Consider the following 21,511-nt stretch of genomic DNA (forward strand, 5'->3'; position numbering starts at 1 on the left):
ATGTGATCAATCTCCAAGAAAAAGAAACATTAAAGTTGATAATACTTCATAAAAACGTTCTTTACTGTTTACTCTTTTCATTTGACATTTGCTGTATCGAGCTGTACAGAAGACAATGTACTTTACACATTTGACTGAATATCAGCCGGGTTTGTGTAAATTCTTGTGTCGAAGGACCAACAGTGAAGCGTTGTGTGAAGCAGAGCAGAAAGAAAGAAGAGCGGAACACATACAAGTTAAGCAACTTTGTTTTTTTATAATCATACATAAGACCGCTTGAATATAGTACAAAGGGTTTGTCCATTACTGCCCTTCAGTGACACTTTTTAATTTACACAAAGTCCTGATCTTACAACCTGTGGATAAAGATCCCAAATATCCATCAGTCGTTCTGCTTACATCATCATCATCACATGTCCTGGAACCAAAGAGGAGTGGGAATGTGAACTGGACGGGGAAGTCGTGGGGAAAGTCGGACCCAGGAGAGAGAAAGAGAGAGAGATGAAACCAGAGTAAAATAAAGTGTTGTGGCCTGAAATGGTAGCAGGAGCTTTGGAGATGTTCGTCACCGTCCGCCACAGCATGACTTTCAAACGGACTCATGTACTGAAGCTTGTGCCAAATGAAGAGAGCTGAAACCAAACAACAGTTCCCGTACTACAGATACGAACATGTGAAGCGCCGTCCGTCCGATGTCCTTGCGATCGTAGAAACATCCACAAGCGATACCCTGTCTACAATATTGAAGTATGAAGAGCTACACTCCTCCCGTCCCGTCCCATCTCCACCCTATAGCACTTCAACTACTTTGGCATGGAAGCACTGATATCCATTGACTAGCGTGTAGAACTTCCACTGCAGGTTGAATTAAATGTACTCAAAATACCATAAGGAAAAAAGTAGTGAGTTCTAAACTTCCTTTATTAAAAAAATATAAATATGTACATAAATTCTATTTCAGCTATTAAAATGGGGTCACAAAGTAAACACCTGAAGCCTGTTTCATGGACTCCCTTCATATACCACGGCCACAGGAACCCTATAAAGTTCCGTTTGGAACCCTCGCAATCGCACAGACAGACGGAAAGCGCCTCGGTCTCAGCAGGGCTGGATTGCTTTAGTTGTGAGAGTCACCGCTGGTCGGCAACGTTCACGCACCTGTGTCTGGCCCGCGTGTGATCTCTGACCGGCCAGCTGCTCTGGGACCAGCCGAGCAGCTCGTGGTGTCCACCGTCCCACCAGAGCCAAAACTACAGAAAGCCACTGATGGGAAATGAAGAGAGATAGAAAAATAATAAAACAGAGCGACAGATTTTCGTAAGCGATGGTGTCCAGGAACATTGAACAACACTTCCAGTTCTGACGGTCATTTACTGCCGTGACACGACACACGTTTGCTTCAAAGTGCAGAACTGCTACATTATTGGTTACAGACATCTATGTTCTATAAAAAAACAAAAAACAAACGCCTTTGGTACAATAAATTATCAAACGAGAAAAATAAAACTTGTGTAAAATTCACAGCATAGTTGTGAAGCGGAAACCAAAGAAGCAAAGAAAAGTAAAGGAGCGTTGCAAAGGCTAGAAATTAAAACACACACACACACGCGCGCGCACACACACACACATACGCGCGCACACACAGACGTGCTGCTGAAGCGATGAGATAAAGCACAAATTAAGAGAGGGAGGGACGTGGACGAGAGATGCCCAGCGGTGGATTTCTACTTAAGAAAGGCCTCAAAATCACCATTCTCTTTCTGATGAATGACTCCAAAATACATGACAGCTTTTCTCACTTGAAGAACAAACGTCCAGCTCATCTTTATTCAGTCTGTAATGATAAGGCCATATTAAAGAAGCACTGCCACAGTCACGCACACGCACACACGCCCTGGAACGCACTCACAGGGTCTCATTGCACTCTGGGAACGCTCTGCTCGAAGCACACAATTGCACAACATGGAAAAACAGATGAACAAGAGGAACTCGAGATGGGCGTTCAGGAGAAATTCAGTGTCCATCACCTTCGGACACTCAAATCTTCCAGAGAAAGCCAATGTGAAGGTGAGCATCTAAAACTGAGATCGAATGAACAGAAGAAAACCAAAGCAAACGTCAGAGAAAGCCTCATGTCAAACGTTCGCAGACGGTGATGTCGTGGCTCTCGGCGGCCAATCGGAGATTGGCTCTCGTCTCATTCCAGCAGCTTCCGTGTCCATGCGAGCACACTCAGGCTAGTCAGGAGCTCGCCACCGAGCTCTGCTGCACGCACACGCCCGCCATGGGTGACTCCTCGCGGTCCAGGCCCGGTCTCAGGCCCACGTGAGTCTCGGCTATGTAATGTCCCGGCCCGGAGTTCGTGCTCACGGGATATGCGGGGTGACCTGGCACGCCCGTCTCCTGCCGCGGGTTGGAGAAGGCACCCAATCCCAAAGTCATGCTGCCGTTGTGCCCGAAGCCCAGCCCGTGCGGCAGCAGGCGGCTCTGGTAGGCGTGGTGGTGGTTCCCTGTGGACGACGACGACGTGGATGAAGACGAGGCAGAGGAAGACAGCGAGGTCATGGACAGGTGGCCGTGCGTCACCTCCATTGAGTCCTGCGTGGAGGCGCTGTGGGATGGCGAGTAGAGTCGGGGACGGGGCCGGGCAGGGCCCTGCGGGTGCTGATGGTGGTGATGATGGGACGAGTGGGGGTGCAGAGCCTTGGGCTGGTGGGGTGGCACGTGGAAAGTGGTCTCCTGGACGGGATGCGTCTCTCCTGCGGCCTGCGGAAGCCCGTCTCCTCCGACCCAGCCCAGGGCCGGCACGAACGCTTGTCTCGCCTGCCGCACAAAACAAAGGCCAAGGGTTAGGGTGATTCTTGATTCTCTAGGGTGAAGTCATCGAGTGACCTTACAGTGCGGGCACCACCCAAAAATACAAATTCTACCATGATTTACTCCCTCCCAAGTTGTTCCAAACCTGTGTAAATTACTTTGTTCTGATGGACACAACGAAAGATATTTGGAAAAATGTTAGCAACTGACATTTCTGAGACATTATTGACTACCACAGTAGGTAAAATTATGGTTTAATTCCGAGAACCGACGCTCGTTATCCGAACATTAACCGTTTACTGATAAGATTTTAATATTAAATTGGAATTAAATAAAAATACATGCTGCGTCTCATTTCGAAGGCTGCGTCCTCCGGAGCGCGCGTTTGTCGGGCACATGCGCGACATCTGGAGGACGCAGACTTCGAAATGAGACGCAGCTACAGTTGACGTTAAAAATCTCAAAATAATGTTCGCAGGGGTTTTTTTGACATGCAAACAGCAGCATAACAAATGGATCAACAACAGCACCTGCATTATATGATCACATTTTCATGAACCTGCAGCATTTTGGACAATGGAGAAAAGCGAAAATAATATAAATCCGTCACGATAAACTGACGATAAATATCACATGATTTATGCACAGCTTTTGAGTGAAGTACGGGAAAATGCTGCTGCATCTGAAAGCCAGAGGGCACTCTCGTGCGGAAACTCCAAATACTCACTGCAGAAGAAGACCATAACACTAGAATCTAGGAAATGCCTAAGGACATGTTTTTATCACTGTTCCTCAAGCCTCCTCAGGTATTTTTATGATAACAAAGTATATTTATAATGATCATGTTTGACGGGTGTTGCTTTTTCAAATGCACGTTATAAGCGACTCAAACTCGCACTGCTTTTAGATCGAGCAGCATTTCTACTGATCCCAGAGCCGTGCTTCACAGACAAGCAACGCATTAAAACAAATATCGACACATTGCATATCGCAGCCAGCTCAATTTCAATAGGATTTAGTGGTATCGCGATAAATTATCGTGCAGCCCTACAGGCAAGAAAAAATCTTAAATAATTAACAAATTATGACAAAACAAAAGAACCAGCAAAGTTTATTTCCGTCAGAAAGTTTTTTTTGAGGCCTACCTCAATCCAAAGCTTGGCTGGTTTTTATTTAATAAAGTAACATGTTTACGTGATGACAGTCTGGAGCCTGTTGACCGCGGCAAACACCTTTTCAGATGGCACAGATGCAGAGATGGCAAAAGTACACACATCCTTTACTTAAGTAGAAGTACAGATACTTATGTTTAAAAGTACTCAAGTAAACATTGAAGTACTGACTAAACTTGTTTACTCAAGTAAAAGTAAGAAGTATTGGCTCTAAAATGTACTTAAGTAAAAAGTAGCCAATACTACCTGTTTTAGAGTCACGCTCGTAACTGGACCTCACAACTGAACTACCATTATGTAGAACACGAGCATAAAAAAGACTGATGGAAAAAATCTATTTGCCATCACCTAGGCCACACCCTTGTGCTTTGGGAAAAAACACAAAATTATAATACAAATATGATGTAAGTTAAGAGCGTAAAGGACACGCGTATTGATAACAATTGTGACAGAATTCCCTTTGTCTCAAGTTCTCAACCATAATTTTAGCTATTCTTTGTGTTGCCTTCCGCCTTGGTCCGTGGCAGCTTCATAGACTACTAGCCTATGTCTGTGATGCGTAATAGCCAGGAAATGACTGTTTGGTACTGTGATTGTCAGAACATTTTATAACAGAATTTCACTGCTTTCAATTTTAGATTAACTTTAAATTTTAAGCACAGACCAGACATGGACATGTCATTAAACAAAGGTTGTAGACACTTGGGAGATCTTGTCAAAAAGAGAAAACTAAGAAATAAAGAGATAATTAATTAGGCAAGTCAATTTACTTAGAATTAGGGCTGGGCGATATGGCAAAAAAATAAACTCGATAGTTTTTTTCTATATTGATCGATAACGATATCGATCCCATTTAATTAAAAAACTTTAATTAAAAACTGTATTTAAAATAATCTATTTTAAATACAGTTTATTAACAAAAGTTAACCTTTAAATTAAATTAAATTAATGCACTGTTGCAACACAGAGGATATTAGGCCATAAACAACATGTACCGGTTCATTCAGTCTCATTTTGACTCAATTGACTCGTTAAGTAAAGGGAGTGTTCATTCAGTACATTCAACCAATGAAAGGGCTCCGTTACTGTGTACATTCGAACGCTATTGGCTCAGCACCTGCGCACATACATAACGCTGCAATAATGTCTTGCTCGAGTAGTGGGATTCATTCAATGCATTCAGTGAACCATGCAGGCATCTTACATACAAGGTTCAATATTTTAATGTGCACACAAACTCACTTCATTACATCTCTGATCTGTACAGGGCGGCGCTGGTTTGTTTCATATGCACCAGCTCATGTTAGCAGATATGTTAACGATGGATATAAAAACGTTTGTGCTTGAGTTTCGAAGTAACTCTCTTGCAATTGCGCCTCAAGTTTGTTTTGTTTAACCGGCGATTGCGAAAAAAAAATAAGACACTTGATAAACCGCGTGATGACAACTCGAGGTTAGTTTAACCTTTGTTTCCGCTTCCAGTAATGTTTTCCTCCTCGTGTCGAGTTTTCTTTGCCAAGTGCAGTATGAAATGGACTTTGTACTTTGACGCGCATGATAAAAGCTGCACGCTGACTGACTGTTGTTGCGTTTATTTCTGCGTTCTGTTAGACTGTAAGATTAATCCATATCGAGTCAAAATGCCAATAGCTTATCATCGTTTTTGAAATACATTCTATCGATCTGATATGATTATATCGGCAAGGCCTACTTGGAATTACATTACATTACAGTTTTTCTCGATTGCATAAACACATTTCTTGAAATTATGCCTCGTATTCTCAAAACAGTAAACACAAATCCATAACATCTCACCCAATCTCCCAAACATCCTATTTTCGGGTCAAAATGAAGCTCTCTTCTCAAAACCATTCAAACTGGCAAACCAAACTTTTCTGACATGACCCCCCATCAAAATATCGACACTGGTGAAGATCAATTCAAAACACTGTTTCTAATACCTCTTATTGGGATTCAAGAATAATTTGACAGCTTAGTGTTTATTAGAATATACTGTACAACATAAAAGAGTGCACATAGAGCAAAGTGCAAGAATGAGCTTTAGGAAAAAAGGAAGAACAATATAAACTGGTCATGCCAGGCATTCAGGTGACTTACAGAGAAGATAAAGGAAACAATACAGTGAAGCGATTTGTCAATAGGAGGCAATGTAAAAAAATATGGCATCCTCTGCACCTTTGGCCCAATTTCGTAAAAGTATTCCTTATTTTCTGCACAAATACAGGACAGGTAAAAAATGGTGTACACGTGCTACAGTTTACTGGATACAGAATAGTGATATTTCTCTTATATAAAGTGTGTACTGTAATTATACTGTATGTTTCCTGTAAGTAGTATAAAGCCCAGTAGATGATTCTAGGATGAGCTCCTATTGATATTATCCTGAGATTCTGATTGGTGTGTCATCAGTTTTGCCACTGAATGTTTACTGATGCATAAATGTGTGCTATTTGAGTTTACATCTTGACACTTCAGTTCATTATATTGTGTGTGTGTTTTCTGAATGAGAACATGGTTAAACCTTTGCAAAATGAGGCTGTTTTTGCGTGGGGTTTGCACAAGTTAGTGTATTGTTCTGAGAATGTGTTTATAGTTGTCAGAAAATGTGAATGTTCCATGAATGAGTGTGTTAGCAATCGAGAAAAACTGTAATGTATTTATTTAGGGCTGTCAACGTTAACGCGTTAACGCATGCGATTAATTTTTTCAAATTAACGCGTGAGAAAATATTTATCGCAATTAACGCAGACATCCGTTTGTTTTGACATCCTTTGTCTAGCGTTACATTATGTAATCACGCTCTTATTCGTGTACAGGCTTTTAAACCACTTAAGCGCGATTTGAAACAGTTGCTTTGACGCGTTCAATGAAGATAGACAGCTTCTAAACTGTGGGACGCGGCAAAACGCAACGCGAGGTCCAGTCTGGTGTAACAGTCATGGGCTAAAGGCTGCGTCGGTGAATCTCTGTCAGACAGCGCATCCGTGTTAAGTTCTCTTTCGTGCTTGAATGATAAAACCACACAAGATTATGTCAGAAAGCCCGTTTTGTCTAGCATTTTCTTAAGCACAGACTTCAAAGTGTAAAATAAAATCTTAAATGAATGCAAAGGTTGTGAAAATGGGAGTGCGTGACGGTCAGATCTGCGTACTGAGACAGCTCTTAAAGGGGCCCGTTCTTAAACGTGCTGCTGTGACTCCTGTCACTAATGTTAATCAAAGAACAAAATAAAAGAAGAAATCAATGTGATTTTGTAGCTTTAATGAGAATTCTTCTGCATTTAATTTATAATTAGCATTAAAGACTGTAAAGTGTCCTTCAATTTCTGTATTTTCCTACATGAGCTCTCAATTATACTGTTGAATGGCTATAATTCATGTTAAAATAATCAATTTAATAGAGACATCAGTTACAGTACTAATATCAAAATGCTAGCTTTCATAAAATGATGCTGTTAAAGAAATATGTTGTTTCTACATCAATTTGAAGATTAAATGTGAAATTATTAAAATGTAAAAGTATATTTTAAAATATAATAGTTATGTGCGATTAATCGTGATTAATCCGATTAATTTTTTTAATCGATTGACAGCACTAATTTATTCCTAACCCTATCAACAATAAAACGCTGATAATTCATCATTGGATAATACTGTCAGTAGTATTATCATATCTATCGTAAATCAGTTTTAAAATATTAAATGTTTAGCCTCTTACATTGTACGTTACACTCGTTCAACATTAAAACTGAAACATCTTGATGTCAGTGTTGCTAGATTAGGTGGACGATTTCCAGCCCAAAGGCTCACTAAAACCTACTCACTCCAACAAAAACCAGCCCAAAATTTTAACTGCCAAAATAATTTGATAGTATTTTATTGCAATGTCAATCAACATTGATAAGGATCATTTTTTATTTCCTTATAATTATGACAAGATGAAAAAATATAATAAAAACTATGGAGCCAGGAATATGACAAAACAATCTGAATTTGAATTTTGCAAATCTGAATTTTAGATAAGTGTAATTGCACAAAATTGAATATTTCCTGACATTCAATATAGTTCTGAATTTGAAATTTCTTACATTTAATATAGAAAAATTCAAAACGCAGAAATTCAGATTCAAATTCAAATTTAAGATTCAGATTCAGATTCAAATTCAGATTCAGAAATGGTTCAGTGGGTAAGGTTAGCTTCCGGGTTCGACAGGGAAGAGTAGAAGATCTCGGAAAAATCAAACGGAGCGCTTTGGCCACAATGGCCAGTTATTTGTTCTTATTATCCAATCAAACTCCAAACATGCTGTTTTGGAGAGTGGAACTTCTTACATTGCAATAAAAAGGATTTAAATTTTTCAAATTGCGACCATGCCCACAAGACTACACGGGTTGATCGTTTGTTGCTGCAGCATAGCCAAGCTCATATCGCTGCAATCTTAGGCAGCTGCCCGGGGTGTGTGCGCTCACTGCCTGCGTTTTTGCCTGTTGCCTCCACTGTTTGCGCTCACTCCCAGCGTTTGCTGTTGGTGCTTTTACCCACACAGTGTGCTTAGTGCACGCTCGCTGCCAGCTGCCCCACTATGCGCGCTGGCTTCGAGCGTTTGTGGGTGCATATACATTTAATATATTAGACATGTATACAATTTATAAAGAACGTTTGTGGGTCCTGCAAAGTCAATGACATACGTGGCACGCTGCAATAAAAGTTATGTATAACATCTAGTGCTACAATAGAGAGAAAATGAATAAACTAAGTTACAGACTGAAATAATAACTTTTGTAATAAAAAATAGTGTGTAATAGTATTGAAATGCTATAACTTTGATCCAGGACACATTTAACGACTACTACACTACACCACACATTCAACGACTGGACATTCTTCTGAACCAACAAATCTATCGATCTATGTTATATTCCCGTTTTGTCAGTTTTGCCAGTGGTTTGTCAAGCAACCATGATGTTCGTGTTTTTTGTATGGTTATGCACTTTCTGTTTCATGCAGATTAAACATTTTGATAATGATAACAAGAGAGCATTTACTCCTCAATTAGGTCACCACATGATGCAGAATATCACGCTCGATATCTGTAAACAGTAACTCCCGCCTTCTTACATTTGATTGGCTAGTGGCCACCTCACACAGCGCATCGGCTTTTAGGCAGACCTATCATTAGGTTGAAAAAATCATATTGATTGTGCATCAAATACAGAAACTAAAGTAACGAGCCTAGTTTGAAAATGTAAGAAGTAGAAAGTACAGGTATTTGCGTAAAAATGTAAGAAGTGAAAGTAAAAAGTCATCAGAAAAATAAATAGTGGAGTAAAGTACTGATACCAGAAAAATCTACTTAAGTACAGTAACGAAGTATTTATACTTCGTTACTTCCCATCTCTGCACAGATGTCCCGGGAATGCAGAGATGACGCATCGAGAAGAGCGTTTCATTTGCTTTCCACCAGCCAGGATCAATATCCAAAGAGGGCACTTGGCCAGATAAATGTGGCTTAGCATAAATTCGATCTGCTATACCCGCGCAAAACACAAACATTATTTATTACTTATTCATATATTTTTAAGTCACGTCTAAAAGAAGGCAGGGAAACCACAGGTCGCGCCGTTTTCTCCTCCTTTGCACGGGAGGCTGCCGATAGGGCTGTCACGATTATGAAATTTGATTGACGATTAATTGTCTAATAAATCATTGCGATTATGACGATTAATTGTCTGTTTTAGGGCTTTGACGATTATGACGATTAATTGTCTGTTTTTGAGCTTTGACATTTAATTCTCATACATTTTTGATTCAGCGATTGAAACGACCATATTGTTCTGAATGCAAGACTATGTTTTTTTCTTGGAAATACATCGGAAAAAATTGGGTCATCATATATTTAAGGTTTAGGCTTTTACCTGTCAATGATACAACCACCAAATACTTGTAAATTAAGTAAATTGATCCGGTGTGAATTGAAGCCACCATTAAAATACTATCAGTCATAGAAAAGCTTCTAGTCTGTTTTTTTCTCACTTGCAAGACTACAATAAAATTTTACTTGTGTGTTAATGAAATTTTGGTAGACTGGTTTTCACACTGAGATTTGCTTAAATAATATTAAATTGTACTGCAGGTAATTTGTATATGTTTTAGTTTTTTGTTAAAGTGATTGTGTTGTGGTGGTACATTTTACAAGTATTACCATGCTTTAGTAACAATATACACTAAAATATGCAATATGCAGATACGCTACAGCTCCCCCTAGTGTCTTCTATAGAGATGTGCAATAATTGCGATGATCTGAAACCATCGCGATGAGGTCAAACAATCGCGATGAGACGATTATTTAATAATCGTGACAGCCCTAGCTGCCGATGCCAAGCATCATGAGATGAGTTTATGTAAAGGATCAATTGATGGCTAGCACTGAAATTCCCTTGCAGTAGCTCCGCTATTAGCTTGGCTTTACTGAGCTACATTTCACTGTGGTGTAGACACGCCGGGAGGGCAGAGAATGTCACAGCGAACTTGAGCTTGAGCAAGGCTGCCAGTGCCAGTGCACATGTATGTTATTTAAAAATGTAGTATTGAATTATTACTATTATTTTTAAAAAATTGCTATTTAACTTAAAAAAAACATAGCTTTTAAATGGTTTAACTGATAGGGTTAATCGGTCAAATCGGATAACGGTCAATATGAACATCCCTACCCAGAAATGACATTTTTTTCAGATATCTTTCACAGGTTAGGATCAACTTGAGGGGGTTTTAATTCATGACAGTATCTTTATTTTTGGGTGGAGTATCCCTTTAAACTATAAATTATAACTATATTTTATCTATATACACGTCATCTGTCACAAGCTTTAAATTCAGTTCTTAGTTTTTCCACCGTTTGTCACTTTTACTGGACATGTGTATTGAAAGGTTTGTGATGTAACTTTGCTTAAAGAGTTTCCATCAGAAAGAATGACTTCAGAGACTCCACTCTTTCTGCTCAACTAGAAAAACGGAAATCACAGACGTGAAAATGAAAATGTAACATTGTGATCTTTACATCACAGGTTTTACACACGGAGTGTCAACAGCCATTCACAGACACAGCAGGATATAAACGTCACTTCTCTTAATGTAGTTTACATGCACATACAGTTTCACAGTAAGCGTGTGAGCGGATATTTGAGTAACGGTGTGATCGGTACCTGCGGGCAGAGGTTGTGACAGTCTATGCCCACCGCAGCACTGAAATGGCCTCCTGTGCTGTGCCGGTGCTGATGGGTCGGGTCAGAGCGTGCTCGGCCGCTCGTGCTCGTTCCAGAAGAACCTCCTGCAATCACACAGCAATTAGAGTCAGCGCCGGACTGGAGCCGCAGCGGATTCATCAAATCGATAGATTCACCTGAACTGGAGGAGGTGCTGGATGTGGTTCCAGACGACTGCGACTGTTCCAGCGCCGGACTCGTGGACACACTGCTGCTAGTGTTCGTACCCTCGTCCGCAGTTTTCTTGAAGAAACTGTGCTGCAGCGCGTAATACGGTTGGATGCGAGTCTTGGGGTCGTAGTCCAGCATCCGCAAGATTAGGTCTTTGAACTTAAGGTAGTCGGCGACGGCGTGACCCGACTCACCGGCTCTCCGCCCGCCCGGTCCACCAGCTTCCACGCCCAAAATGTTGTGTAGCTTTCGAGAGCCTGCGGGCTTATACTGCACGCGACAGAGGAAAAAGCCATCAACATCACAGAAAGAAACACTCAATGTGAGTCACATGATCGTAAATCAACATCACACGCACCCTTTTGCCATCTTTGGTCTTCTTTGCACACCACGTGCTATCAGACATCTTCTCGAAGAATTTTCTGGCTTTAGGTGCCTGTTCCAGAATATGATTGGGAGGGACGCCCAAAACTTCCACAATTTTGTTCATTTGGTCAATCTGCAACGAAATTAAAAAAGTAATAAGAGAACTGCAGTTTAATTGCTTGACTAAAGCAAACAGGAAGTTTTTCCTTCATAATAAACAACGTAAAAGGGTTATCACGCAAACCGAATGTACACATGAGGACACCATACATCATGTCACTGTGCTCATCTCAAGCAGCAGTCTGAAGTGAATTCTTTTGGAAAATATGTGAAGCTGTTGAGAAAGCCTTCACCGACCCTGATGCATAAAAACACCCGAGGTCTCATTTATAAGGGTTGCGTACACACAAAATGGGCCTGCGCCACTTTCCACGCAAAGGCTGTGAGGTTGTGTAAAATTATACTTGACGGGAGAAGAATGTGCGCACCTGAAAGCAAACTCTAACCCATTCTGGAAACAAGGGGAATTGGTGACAGTATGAATGCCTTATACACATTTAATTTCACTCTTTATCATACGTTATGTGTGAAGTGGAGCATGAGAACTTTTACTGGTGTGAGTAGAACCTTAACAAGTTACAACTTAATCATTTTAAACTCCCTTTTCTCTTTTAAACACACATTTGATGTTATATTTCACTCTTATTAATGGAGTTAAGCACATAAGTGACGTCTAGAAGTTAAACAAATAGTATAGATATATTTCTAGTGCATAAACACTTTCCGGTGGGGCATGTTGCGTGTTTTAATGTTTAAATGACAGTGAGGAGTGCGAGGTGCATTATGAATTCTCTGTGCAATGTATATTAAAACTAAAAACATTTCTAACAATGATCAACGGTACACACTAGGGCTGGGTAAAAAATATTGATTCTTCGATTTTAATAGATCTTCAATTGAATGAAACCGCATTGATTCGGGAAATCGAGCACAGAAATTCTACGTCATACCTTCAACTCGTTTTTGACAAGTTGACCTTGTTAAGCTTGAGAAGCCAGCACGTTTAACAGTGTAAAGAAGTCAGAACGCATGAAACAGATTGTTACCCCACCTTCAAGAGTGAAATCTACGCAAAGTTCATAAATGAGACCCCTGGGCATCCACTTTCCTACTGGTTGTATGTGATCATATAAAAAATGAGGCTTTGACCGGTGATAAAGTAAACCTGAGAATATCCGAGATGTACCTCATTGGCTCCACTGAACAGAGGTTCTCCAGTGTGCATCTCCACCAGAATACATCCCAGAGACCACATGTCTATGGCCAGGTCATAGGGCATTCCCAGCAGCACCTCCGGCGAGCGGTAGAAGCGACTCTGGATGTATTGGTATATCTAAAGAGAAATGCATCACAGGAACTTTACTGATGGTGCTCTTGAGACGCAGTCACACGCAAACTCAAAACGGTTTCAGTTATTGCTCAGTGCTTGTTAAAGATGGCAGTCTCACCCGCTGTCCGAGCTGACAGGAACTGCCGAAGTCCACGATCTTGATGGCAGATCTCTTGGGGTTACAGAGCAGAATGTTCTCGGGTTTGAGGTCACAGTGGATGATGCTCAGTTCAGGAGTGGCCAAGAAGAGCAGCGCGGTGCAAAGCTGCTGAGCAAACTTGCGCGTCAGGTTCAGAGACACGCCACGGAAATTTGTGTTCCTCAGCAGATCATACAGGTTATAGGACAACATCTCGAAGACCAGACACAAGTGATTTCGGAACATGAAATGGCGTTTCAGATGAACTAGAGGAAAGAGAAAAAGGCCACGATGACATTAACAGACACATGGAAATAACCCACAGCAGCACAATAAATCACCGATGGGACTGATGGGTGTTATTGTCAGCCTCTTTCACATGGACATTCAGGGCTGTCACGCGTCTCATGGTGATTGTTTGACCTCATCGCACTTGTTGCACATCTCTCTAGAAGACACAAGGGGGAGCTGTAGTGCCTGTTTATATTGTCACTAAAGTATGACAATACTGGTCAAAAGTACCAAAAAATCACTTAAAAAAAAACTTTAAAGCATATACCATAAAAAACCTACGATACAAATAAATATCATTTAAGATAATCTCCTACCAAAATTTTATTAACATAGAAGTCAAATTTGATTGTAGTCTTGCAAGTGAGAACAAAACTGAAGCTTTTCTATGACTGACAGCATTTTAATGGTGGCTTCAATTCACTCCTGATCAAACTCGTTTTACACGTATTTGGCGGCTGTATTATCGACTAGGTCTGTCACGATTATGAAATTTGGCTGACGATTAATTGTCTAATAAATCATTGCGATTATGACGATTAATTGTCTCTTTTAGAGCTTTGACATTTAATTCTCATACATTTTTGATTCCATATTGTTCTGAATATAAGACTATGTTTTTTTTCTTGGAAATACATTAGGAAAAATTGGCTCATATATTTAAGGTTTAGGCTTTTACCTGTCAATAATACAACCGCCAAATACTTGTAAATTGATCAGGAGTGAATTGAAGCCACCATTAAAATGCTGTCAGTCATAGAAAATCTTCTAGTCTTGTTTTTTTCTCACTTGCAAGACTACAATAAAAGTTTACTTCTGTGTTAATGAGATTTTGGTAGACTGGTTTTCACACTGAAATAATATTAATTTGTACTGCATGTCATTTTTATGGTATATGCTTTAGTTTTTTTTAGTGTTGTGGTGGTACATTTGACAAGTATTACCATGCTTTAGTTACAATACAGGTGCTGGTCAATAATTAGAATATCATCAAAAAGTTGATTTATTTCACTAATTCCATTCAAAAAGTGAAACTTGTATATTATATTCATTCATTACACACAGACTGATATATTTCAAATGTTTATTTCTTTTAATTTTGATGATTATAACTGACAACTAATGAAAATCCCAAATTCAGTATCTCAGAAAATCAGAATATTACTTAAGACCAATACAAAGAAAGGATTTTTATCTTGGCCAACTGAAAAGTATGAACATGAAAAGTATGAGCATGTACAGCACTCAATACTTAGCTGGGGCTCCTTTTGCCTGAATTACTGCAGCAATGCGGCGTGGCATGGAGTGGATCAGTCTGTGGCACTGCTCAGGTGTTATGAGAGGCCAGGTTGCTCTGATAGTGGCCTTCAGCTCTTCTGCATTGTTGGGTCTGGCATATCGCATCTTCCTCTTCACAATATGGGGGTTAAGGTCAGGCGAGTTTGCTGGCCAATTAAGAACAGGGATACCATGGTCCTTAAACCAGGTACTGGTAGCTTTGGCACTGTGTGCAGGTGCCAAGTCCTGTTGGAAAATGAAATCTGCATCTCCATAAAGTTGGTCAGCAGCAGGAAGCATGAAGCGCTCTAAAATTTCCTGGTATACGGCTGCGTTGACCTTGGACCTCAGAAAACACAGTGGACCAACACCAGCAGATGACATGGCACCCCAAACCATCACTGACTGTGGAAACTTTACACTGGACCTCAAGCAACGTGGATTCTGTGCCTCTCCTCTCTTCCTCCAGACTCTGGGACCCTGATTTCCAAAGGAAATGCAAAATTTACATTAATCAGAGAACATAACTTTGGACCACTCAGCAGCAGTCCAGTCCTTTTTGTCTTTAGCCCAGGCGAGACGCTTCTGACGCTGTCTGTTGTTCAAGAGTGGCTTGACACAAGGAATGTGACAGCTGAAACCCATGTCTTGCATACGTCTGTGCGTAGTGGTTCTTGAAGCACCGACTCCAGCTGCAGTCCACTCTTTGTGAATCTCCCCCACATTTTTGAATGGGTTTTGTTTCACAATCCTCTCCAGGGTGCGGTTATCCCTATTGCTTATACACTTTTTTCTACCACATCTTTTCCTTCCCTTCGCCTCTCTATTAATGTGCTTGGACACAGAGCTCTGTGAACAGCCAGCCTCTTTTTCAATGACATTTTGTGTCTTGCCCTCCTTGTGCAAGGTGTCAATGGTCGTCTTTTGGACAACTGTCAAGTCAGCAGTCTTCCCCATGATTGTGTAGCCTACAGAACTAGACTGAGAGACCATTTAAAGGCCTTTGCAGGTGTTTTGAGTTCATTAGCTGATTACAGTGTGGCACCAGGTGTCTTCAATATTGAACCTTTTCACAATATTCTGATTTTCTGAGATACTGAATTTGGGGTTTTCATTAGTTGTCAGTTATAATCATCAAAATTAAAAGAAATAAACATTTGAAATATATCAGTCTGTGTGTAATGAATGAATATAATATACAAGTTTCACTTTTTGAATGGAATTAGTGAAATAAATCAACTTTTTGATGATATTCTAATTATATGACCAGCACCTGTATATACAATAAAATATGCAGATGCACTACATCTCCCCCTAGTGTCTTCTATAGAGATGTGCAATAATTGCGATGATCTGAATCCATCGCGATGAGGTCAAACAATTGCGATGAGACGATTATTTAATAACCGTGACAGCCCTATTATTGACATGTAAAAGCCTAGACCTTAAATATATGATGAGCCCATTTTTAAGAGAAAAAAACAGTCTTATATTCAGAACAATATGGTTGTTTCAAAGCCTAATAAAAAATGTATGAGAATTAAATGTCAAAGCCCTAAAACAGACAATTAATCGTCAGCCTAATTTCTTAATCGTGACAGCCCTATGGACACGGTGTGGTCGACATCCAGCTGAAGTGCTTAAAACCTGAGAACCATCAATAAAGCCGCTTTAATTCTGCTCTGACTTCAAAATCAACACTCCTGGATGATAATCAGCCCAGATAAGAGTTCAACAAGTCAGTGTAACCCTATTTATAAAACCATAGACAATATCTAATAAAAGCATTACCGATGTAGTACTTCATCTCAGTGTCGTGTTTGTTCATGAGCTCCAGCAGTCGGACTTCGATCTGAGCCTGATTCAGAAAAGCTTTTTTATTCTTGATGATCTTGATGGCGACCCACTCCTGCTCCACACGGTCATAGGCTTTCACCACCTGCCAGCAGAGGGAGACAAACTATTTTAGTGAAATGAAGGAGTACGGAGAGACGTCTGGTGGGATGTGACTGAGAGACTAACCTGACCGAATGACCCTTTGCCTATCAGAGAGTCAATCTCATATCTGTCCATCCATTTCTCGCCATTTTTAACGACGTAGTCAAAGTTGTCGTCATCGTAACCGTCGTTGTATATTTTCCTCTCTTTCTTGTTACTCGAGTCCTCCCCTTGACCCTGTTGGTGACGACGCTTCTTTTTTGCATAGTAAACCTGGAAATCATTCATCACATCACAAATGACTTAGAAAATAGCCAAACACTTGAAGAGTCTGTTCAAGCTGTCGATCTGCGTGTTTTTCTTCTTCTAGGTTATGCCTTTAATAAAAGTAAACGTATGTGTTCTTTCTACTGTGATGCATGTAACCGTGCGCCGCTCAAACCCTAAGCGCATTCCAGTGATTACGCTGAACAGTACAAAGATTGAGTTTGAGTGACAGGCGCACCTCATTGATGTGTTTGTAGGTTTTGATCAGTTCAATGGAGAGTTTCCGTAAGGGTGCCGTCGCCGGATCTCTGAAACACTGAGGCATCCGCCTCTGTAACATCACCATATCAGTGGTTACCTGCAACACAACACAGCAGTGAGACAACTCAACGCCGTACAGCAGGACCGAGCGAGCCAGCGCGCACGTGCATGTGTACCTGGGCGTTGGGTTGGGGGGCCTGCGAGGTGTACGGCAGCGCAGCGCCTGATTGGTCAGCGCTCTGTGGGTGACCATCGCTGACCGGCGGGTGAGAATGGGGCGTCTGCGCATCCATCTGCACACCGGCCGAATGGAAAGAAAACGAGGGAGCCAGCCGGACAGAGGAGGGTTTGCATGCTGAGGTCTCTCCTCCTACAACACACACACACACACAAGCTCAACCAATAAACAGGCAGAGTATAGACATGTGACACCTGAGAAAACAGTGCCTTTGCTTGTCATTGAAGCTCTATTTATGCGTGTGCTTTAACAGACGTAACGGTGCAGAGAAACACAAACGATCCAAAAAGCTCCGTTTAGATGGGCAGATCGCAGACACGTACGTACACACACACACACACACACACACACGCACACACGCACACACACACGAGAGATGATGTGTGTTTGTGACTCAGCATCACACACATTACAGTTACACAGCTGCAGTATTAGTGAGTAAACTGAAATTTCTGCTATACAAAAGCCGAGGATGTAACACGCAAAACTGAAAACACAATCAGAGTTTGGTGCAGATTTCTCTCTCACCAGCAAACACACAATGCAGCACGCACACACACACACACACACACACACACACACTGGTAACCAGCGCTCACAAGCCCAGCAACAGTGTCTCATTATCATAGCCTACCACCAGGAAGATGCTACGCCATTGGCCAGAGAGCAAAAGCAACAGCCAATCAGGAAAGGGTATGCAAATAACCCACTTTTGTTGCTAGGGCAAAGCGCTGAGGCCTCGTCCAATAAGAAAACGGGTAAGAGGCATGAAATTGAATTGCACTTTGACACATTTCCCAGCACAGTTTAACACAGTATTTGCTGACAGAAAAGCTCTGGGTGAGGAACCCGTGTGTGTGTGTGTGTGTGTGTGTGTGTGTGTGTGTGTGTGACGTGTTCCTGGACACACAGAGTTAACCAACACGTCTGCAATAAAACGTGTGTTTTATTCATTTAAAACACGTATAAATGTGTGTGTGTAAAATAACACCGTTTTGTGTATAAGTTGTCTAGTGTAAATAATAAACACTATATCTACTCACACACATTTCAGATGTGTAACCTCACGTTAATAAGTGTTGTTCACAGCTCACCTGTATGCATCGTCTTCTGACAAATCTCATATCATTGTGACAGGGGAGTCCATCTGCAAACCACAGCCCACTGCAAGCACACAAACACACAATTATCAAACTAGACACACACATTGTGTGACACGGTGTCATTGTAGAGAGATGAGGTGGATTTACCTGAACTGACTAGCGAGTGGTTTCCAGGTGAGAAGAGCCCTGATGTTTCAGCAGGGTTCTGCAGTCTTAGATGTTTGAGTTTCTCTTCAACTTGCACAACCATTGGTGAAGTTCTGTCAGGAAACACACACAAACGCACGTTGTGATTTCAGGAGAGTAAAGCAATAAGCAGTGTTCGTTAACGCAAAGCTACATCGGACAGACACTGTGGATAACGCACAATGTCAACGACACAAACTCACTTACAGATGATGAGTATGAGACTGCAGGTGAACAGTAAACACAACACAAACTCCTGTAACTCTTCTCAAGGGTTGTGTGTCTGTGTGCGTTCACTGTCATGACTCGTGCAGCTTTGATTCTATAAATCTCGGTCACGCACATGAAAAGAATCAAAGCTGTCAAAACACTAGCTACATTAGCCTCACCAGCTAACTAAACAACATCACCGAGCAAACAATGAGCACGAGCGATCAGCCCACGGTGACAGTTCCACGAGCCGTCAGTCACACGCGGCGATGATGATGATCAACACGATCAAGATGTTGAGAAGCAAATGAATGAAGAGTGAAACGTTCGCGTTGACTTGTTCATACTGAAGTTAGCTGAACGCTAACAGCGCGGGCCTGTAACGTAACGAAGCCCGAACGCAATAAACGAACGAACGCTCGCGCAAACAGCTGCCGCTACGAAAAAACACACAACGGCTCGCGCCGAGCCCGAATCAAGCGGAAGACGCGGCGGCCAGTGTATGTATGTGTGGGTGTGTGTGTGCGTGCGGGAACGGTGAAAGTAGCTAACGTTAACCGTTAGCCGCGGCTAGCCGTCATCACTCACCGTGTCGCGCGCGCCTCTTTCTGACGAGAGCGAAAAAAATCCTTCTGAATAAATCCACGCGCGTTCCTCGAGAATCCGCTTCCACGCGGCGTCCGACCAAAAGACTTGCCGCTTGTCCGCGTCCACAGAACCGTAGAGAAATAAAGAGCGCCTCTCGGTGAGCGTCGGCGCGCTCCGCAGCGCAGCAGTCCCGCCGTCCGTCCGTCACTCACTCATCCTGCGCGCGCGCCGCGGCCGCTGGACAAAATGGCGCGCGCGCTCCTAACCCGCGCGCAAGAGCGGCCCGTCGCACTCGCGAGCTGAACTCACTGCGAGGCGCCACTGATCATCAATACGACGCGAGAACGATCGATTATTGATTTATCAAGCGTTATCACGCGCCGCGCGAGCCAGGTGTCAGTCTTGCGAAGGAAGAAAAGTAAGGAACAAAATGGAAGCCGAGTGAGAACGTTTCCATGACGACTGTCAATCACACACTGAAGTTCCCGGATGATCTCATGACGCAGAAACCCTTCGCGCAGTTGTCATGGAAACTGACAATCAATTTTACGTTTCAAAGGGCGTAGCGAAATCGAAGGTATTTGCGGGACAGGACTTCGTGCACACAGACAGACTCTGTGTAAAACAAATAAACAGAACGCGTATCTGGTAGCGTATAACAAACACACACATGCAGATACAGCGGGAACAGCATCGTTTTAAATAAGCAGACATTTGAAATCGGACTGTATCTATTTGTATGTCCAATACGAAGTTATTGAATAATTCAGACAGAGTTCTTAGAGCGCGCAACATGCGCTCATCGAGGTGATGTCATCGAGCACGTGACGGCGATATAGGAAGAGACTCAAGAGGGAAGATGAGTGTTTCTCTGGACCTCAGACTTAAACGAGCAAATAAAGTTTATCATGAAGGGGTAAGTTGACTTCACTTTGAACTCTCTCGACATTATAATAAACACATGTATAATAATAAACACTCTGACGAGTTAGTGCTGAGTAAATCTGTGTGTGTGTTGTAGGAGCTGTTGTCTGGTGCTGTGCTCGTTTGTGTGTGTTACAGGAGCTGTTGTCTGGTGCTGTGCTCGTGTACTGGTTTAGCTATATTTGTGAGGGCCAAATGTCCTCAGTACCACAGTGAAATACGTGTGAACCCACTTGTGAGGACATTTGACTGGTCCTCACTAAATAAAAAGGCTCATAATTGGCTCAAATAGTGTTTGTCTTTAAATGTAATAGAGTGCACATGTTTGTGTGATTATTAGGTTAAGGGTCAGGGTTAGGGATAGGGGATAGAATATATCATAAGCCTGATATAAAATCAATGGAAGTCTATGTAATGTCCTCACTAGTATAGTCAAACAAACCTGTGTGTGTGTGTGTTACAGGAGCTGTTGTCTGGCGCTGTGCTCATGTGTGTGTGTGTGTGTTACAGGAGCTGTTGTCTGGTGCTGTGCTCATGTGTGTGTGTGTTACAGGAGCTGTTGTCTGGCGCTGTGCTCATGTGTGTGTGTGTGTTACAGGAGCTGTTGTCTGGCGCTGTGCTCATGTGTGTGTGTGTGTGTTACAGGAGCTGTTGTCTGGTGTGTGTTGTGTGTGTGTGTGTGTGTGTGGTGTGTGTTGTGTGTGTGTGTGTTGTGTGTGTGTGTGTTGTGTGTGTGTGTGTTGTGTGTGTGTGTGTGTTGTGTGTGTGTGTGTGTTGTGTGTGTGTGTGTGTTGTGTGTGTGTGTGGGGTGTGTGTGTGTGTTGTGTGTGTGTGTGTGTTGTGTGTGTGTTGTGTGTGTGTTGTGTGTGTGTGTGTGTTGTGTGTGTGT

General features: G+C 41.9%; 2 protein-coding genes across 3 annotated transcripts in view; one reads left to right on the top strand and one right to left on the bottom strand.

Moving 5' to 3' along the window:
- Window positions 1–41: 41 nt before the first annotated feature.
- On the bottom strand, window positions 42–20,189 carry dyrk1aa (dual-specificity tyrosine-(Y)-phosphorylation regulated kinase 1A, a). The gene is made up of 13 exons (XM_057320750.1): window positions 19,699–20,189; window positions 18,862–18,974; window positions 18,706–18,775; window positions 17,550–17,743; window positions 17,351–17,470; window positions 16,930–17,118; window positions 16,699–16,846; window positions 13,318–13,604; window positions 13,056–13,202; window positions 11,802–11,942; window positions 11,410–11,713; window positions 11,213–11,337; window positions 42–2,823 (listed from the first exon to the last, which is right to left on the bottom strand). The coding sequence occupies exons 3-13, from the start codon at window positions 18,713–18,715 to the stop codon at window positions 2,242–2,244; spliced, it is 2,247 nt and encodes a 748-aa protein (XP_057176733.1). The 5' UTR covers window positions 18,716–18,775; window positions 18,862–18,974; window positions 19,699–20,189; the 3' UTR covers window positions 42–2,241.
- An 89-nt stretch (window positions 20,190–20,278) lies between these two features.
- Window positions 20,279–21,511, top strand: part of vps26c (VPS26 endosomal protein sorting factor C) — a 4,531-nt gene continuing 3,298 nt past the window's right edge. For both annotated transcript variants that reach the window (XM_057320752.1, XM_057320753.1), the window contains exon 1: window positions 20,279–20,614. In XM_057320752.1, the coding sequence (XP_057176735.1) occupies window positions 20,558–20,614 (57 nt within the window). In that variant the 5' untranslated portion in view covers window positions 20,279–20,557. The remainder of the gene's footprint in view (window positions 20,615–21,511) is intronic.

This window comes from Triplophysa rosa, linkage group LG22 (genome assembly GCF_024868665.1).
Source record: "Triplophysa rosa linkage group LG22, Trosa_1v2, whole genome shotgun sequence".
In the NCBI taxonomy this organism is placed as follows: Eukaryota; Metazoa; Chordata; class Actinopteri; order Cypriniformes; family Nemacheilidae; genus Triplophysa; species Triplophysa rosa.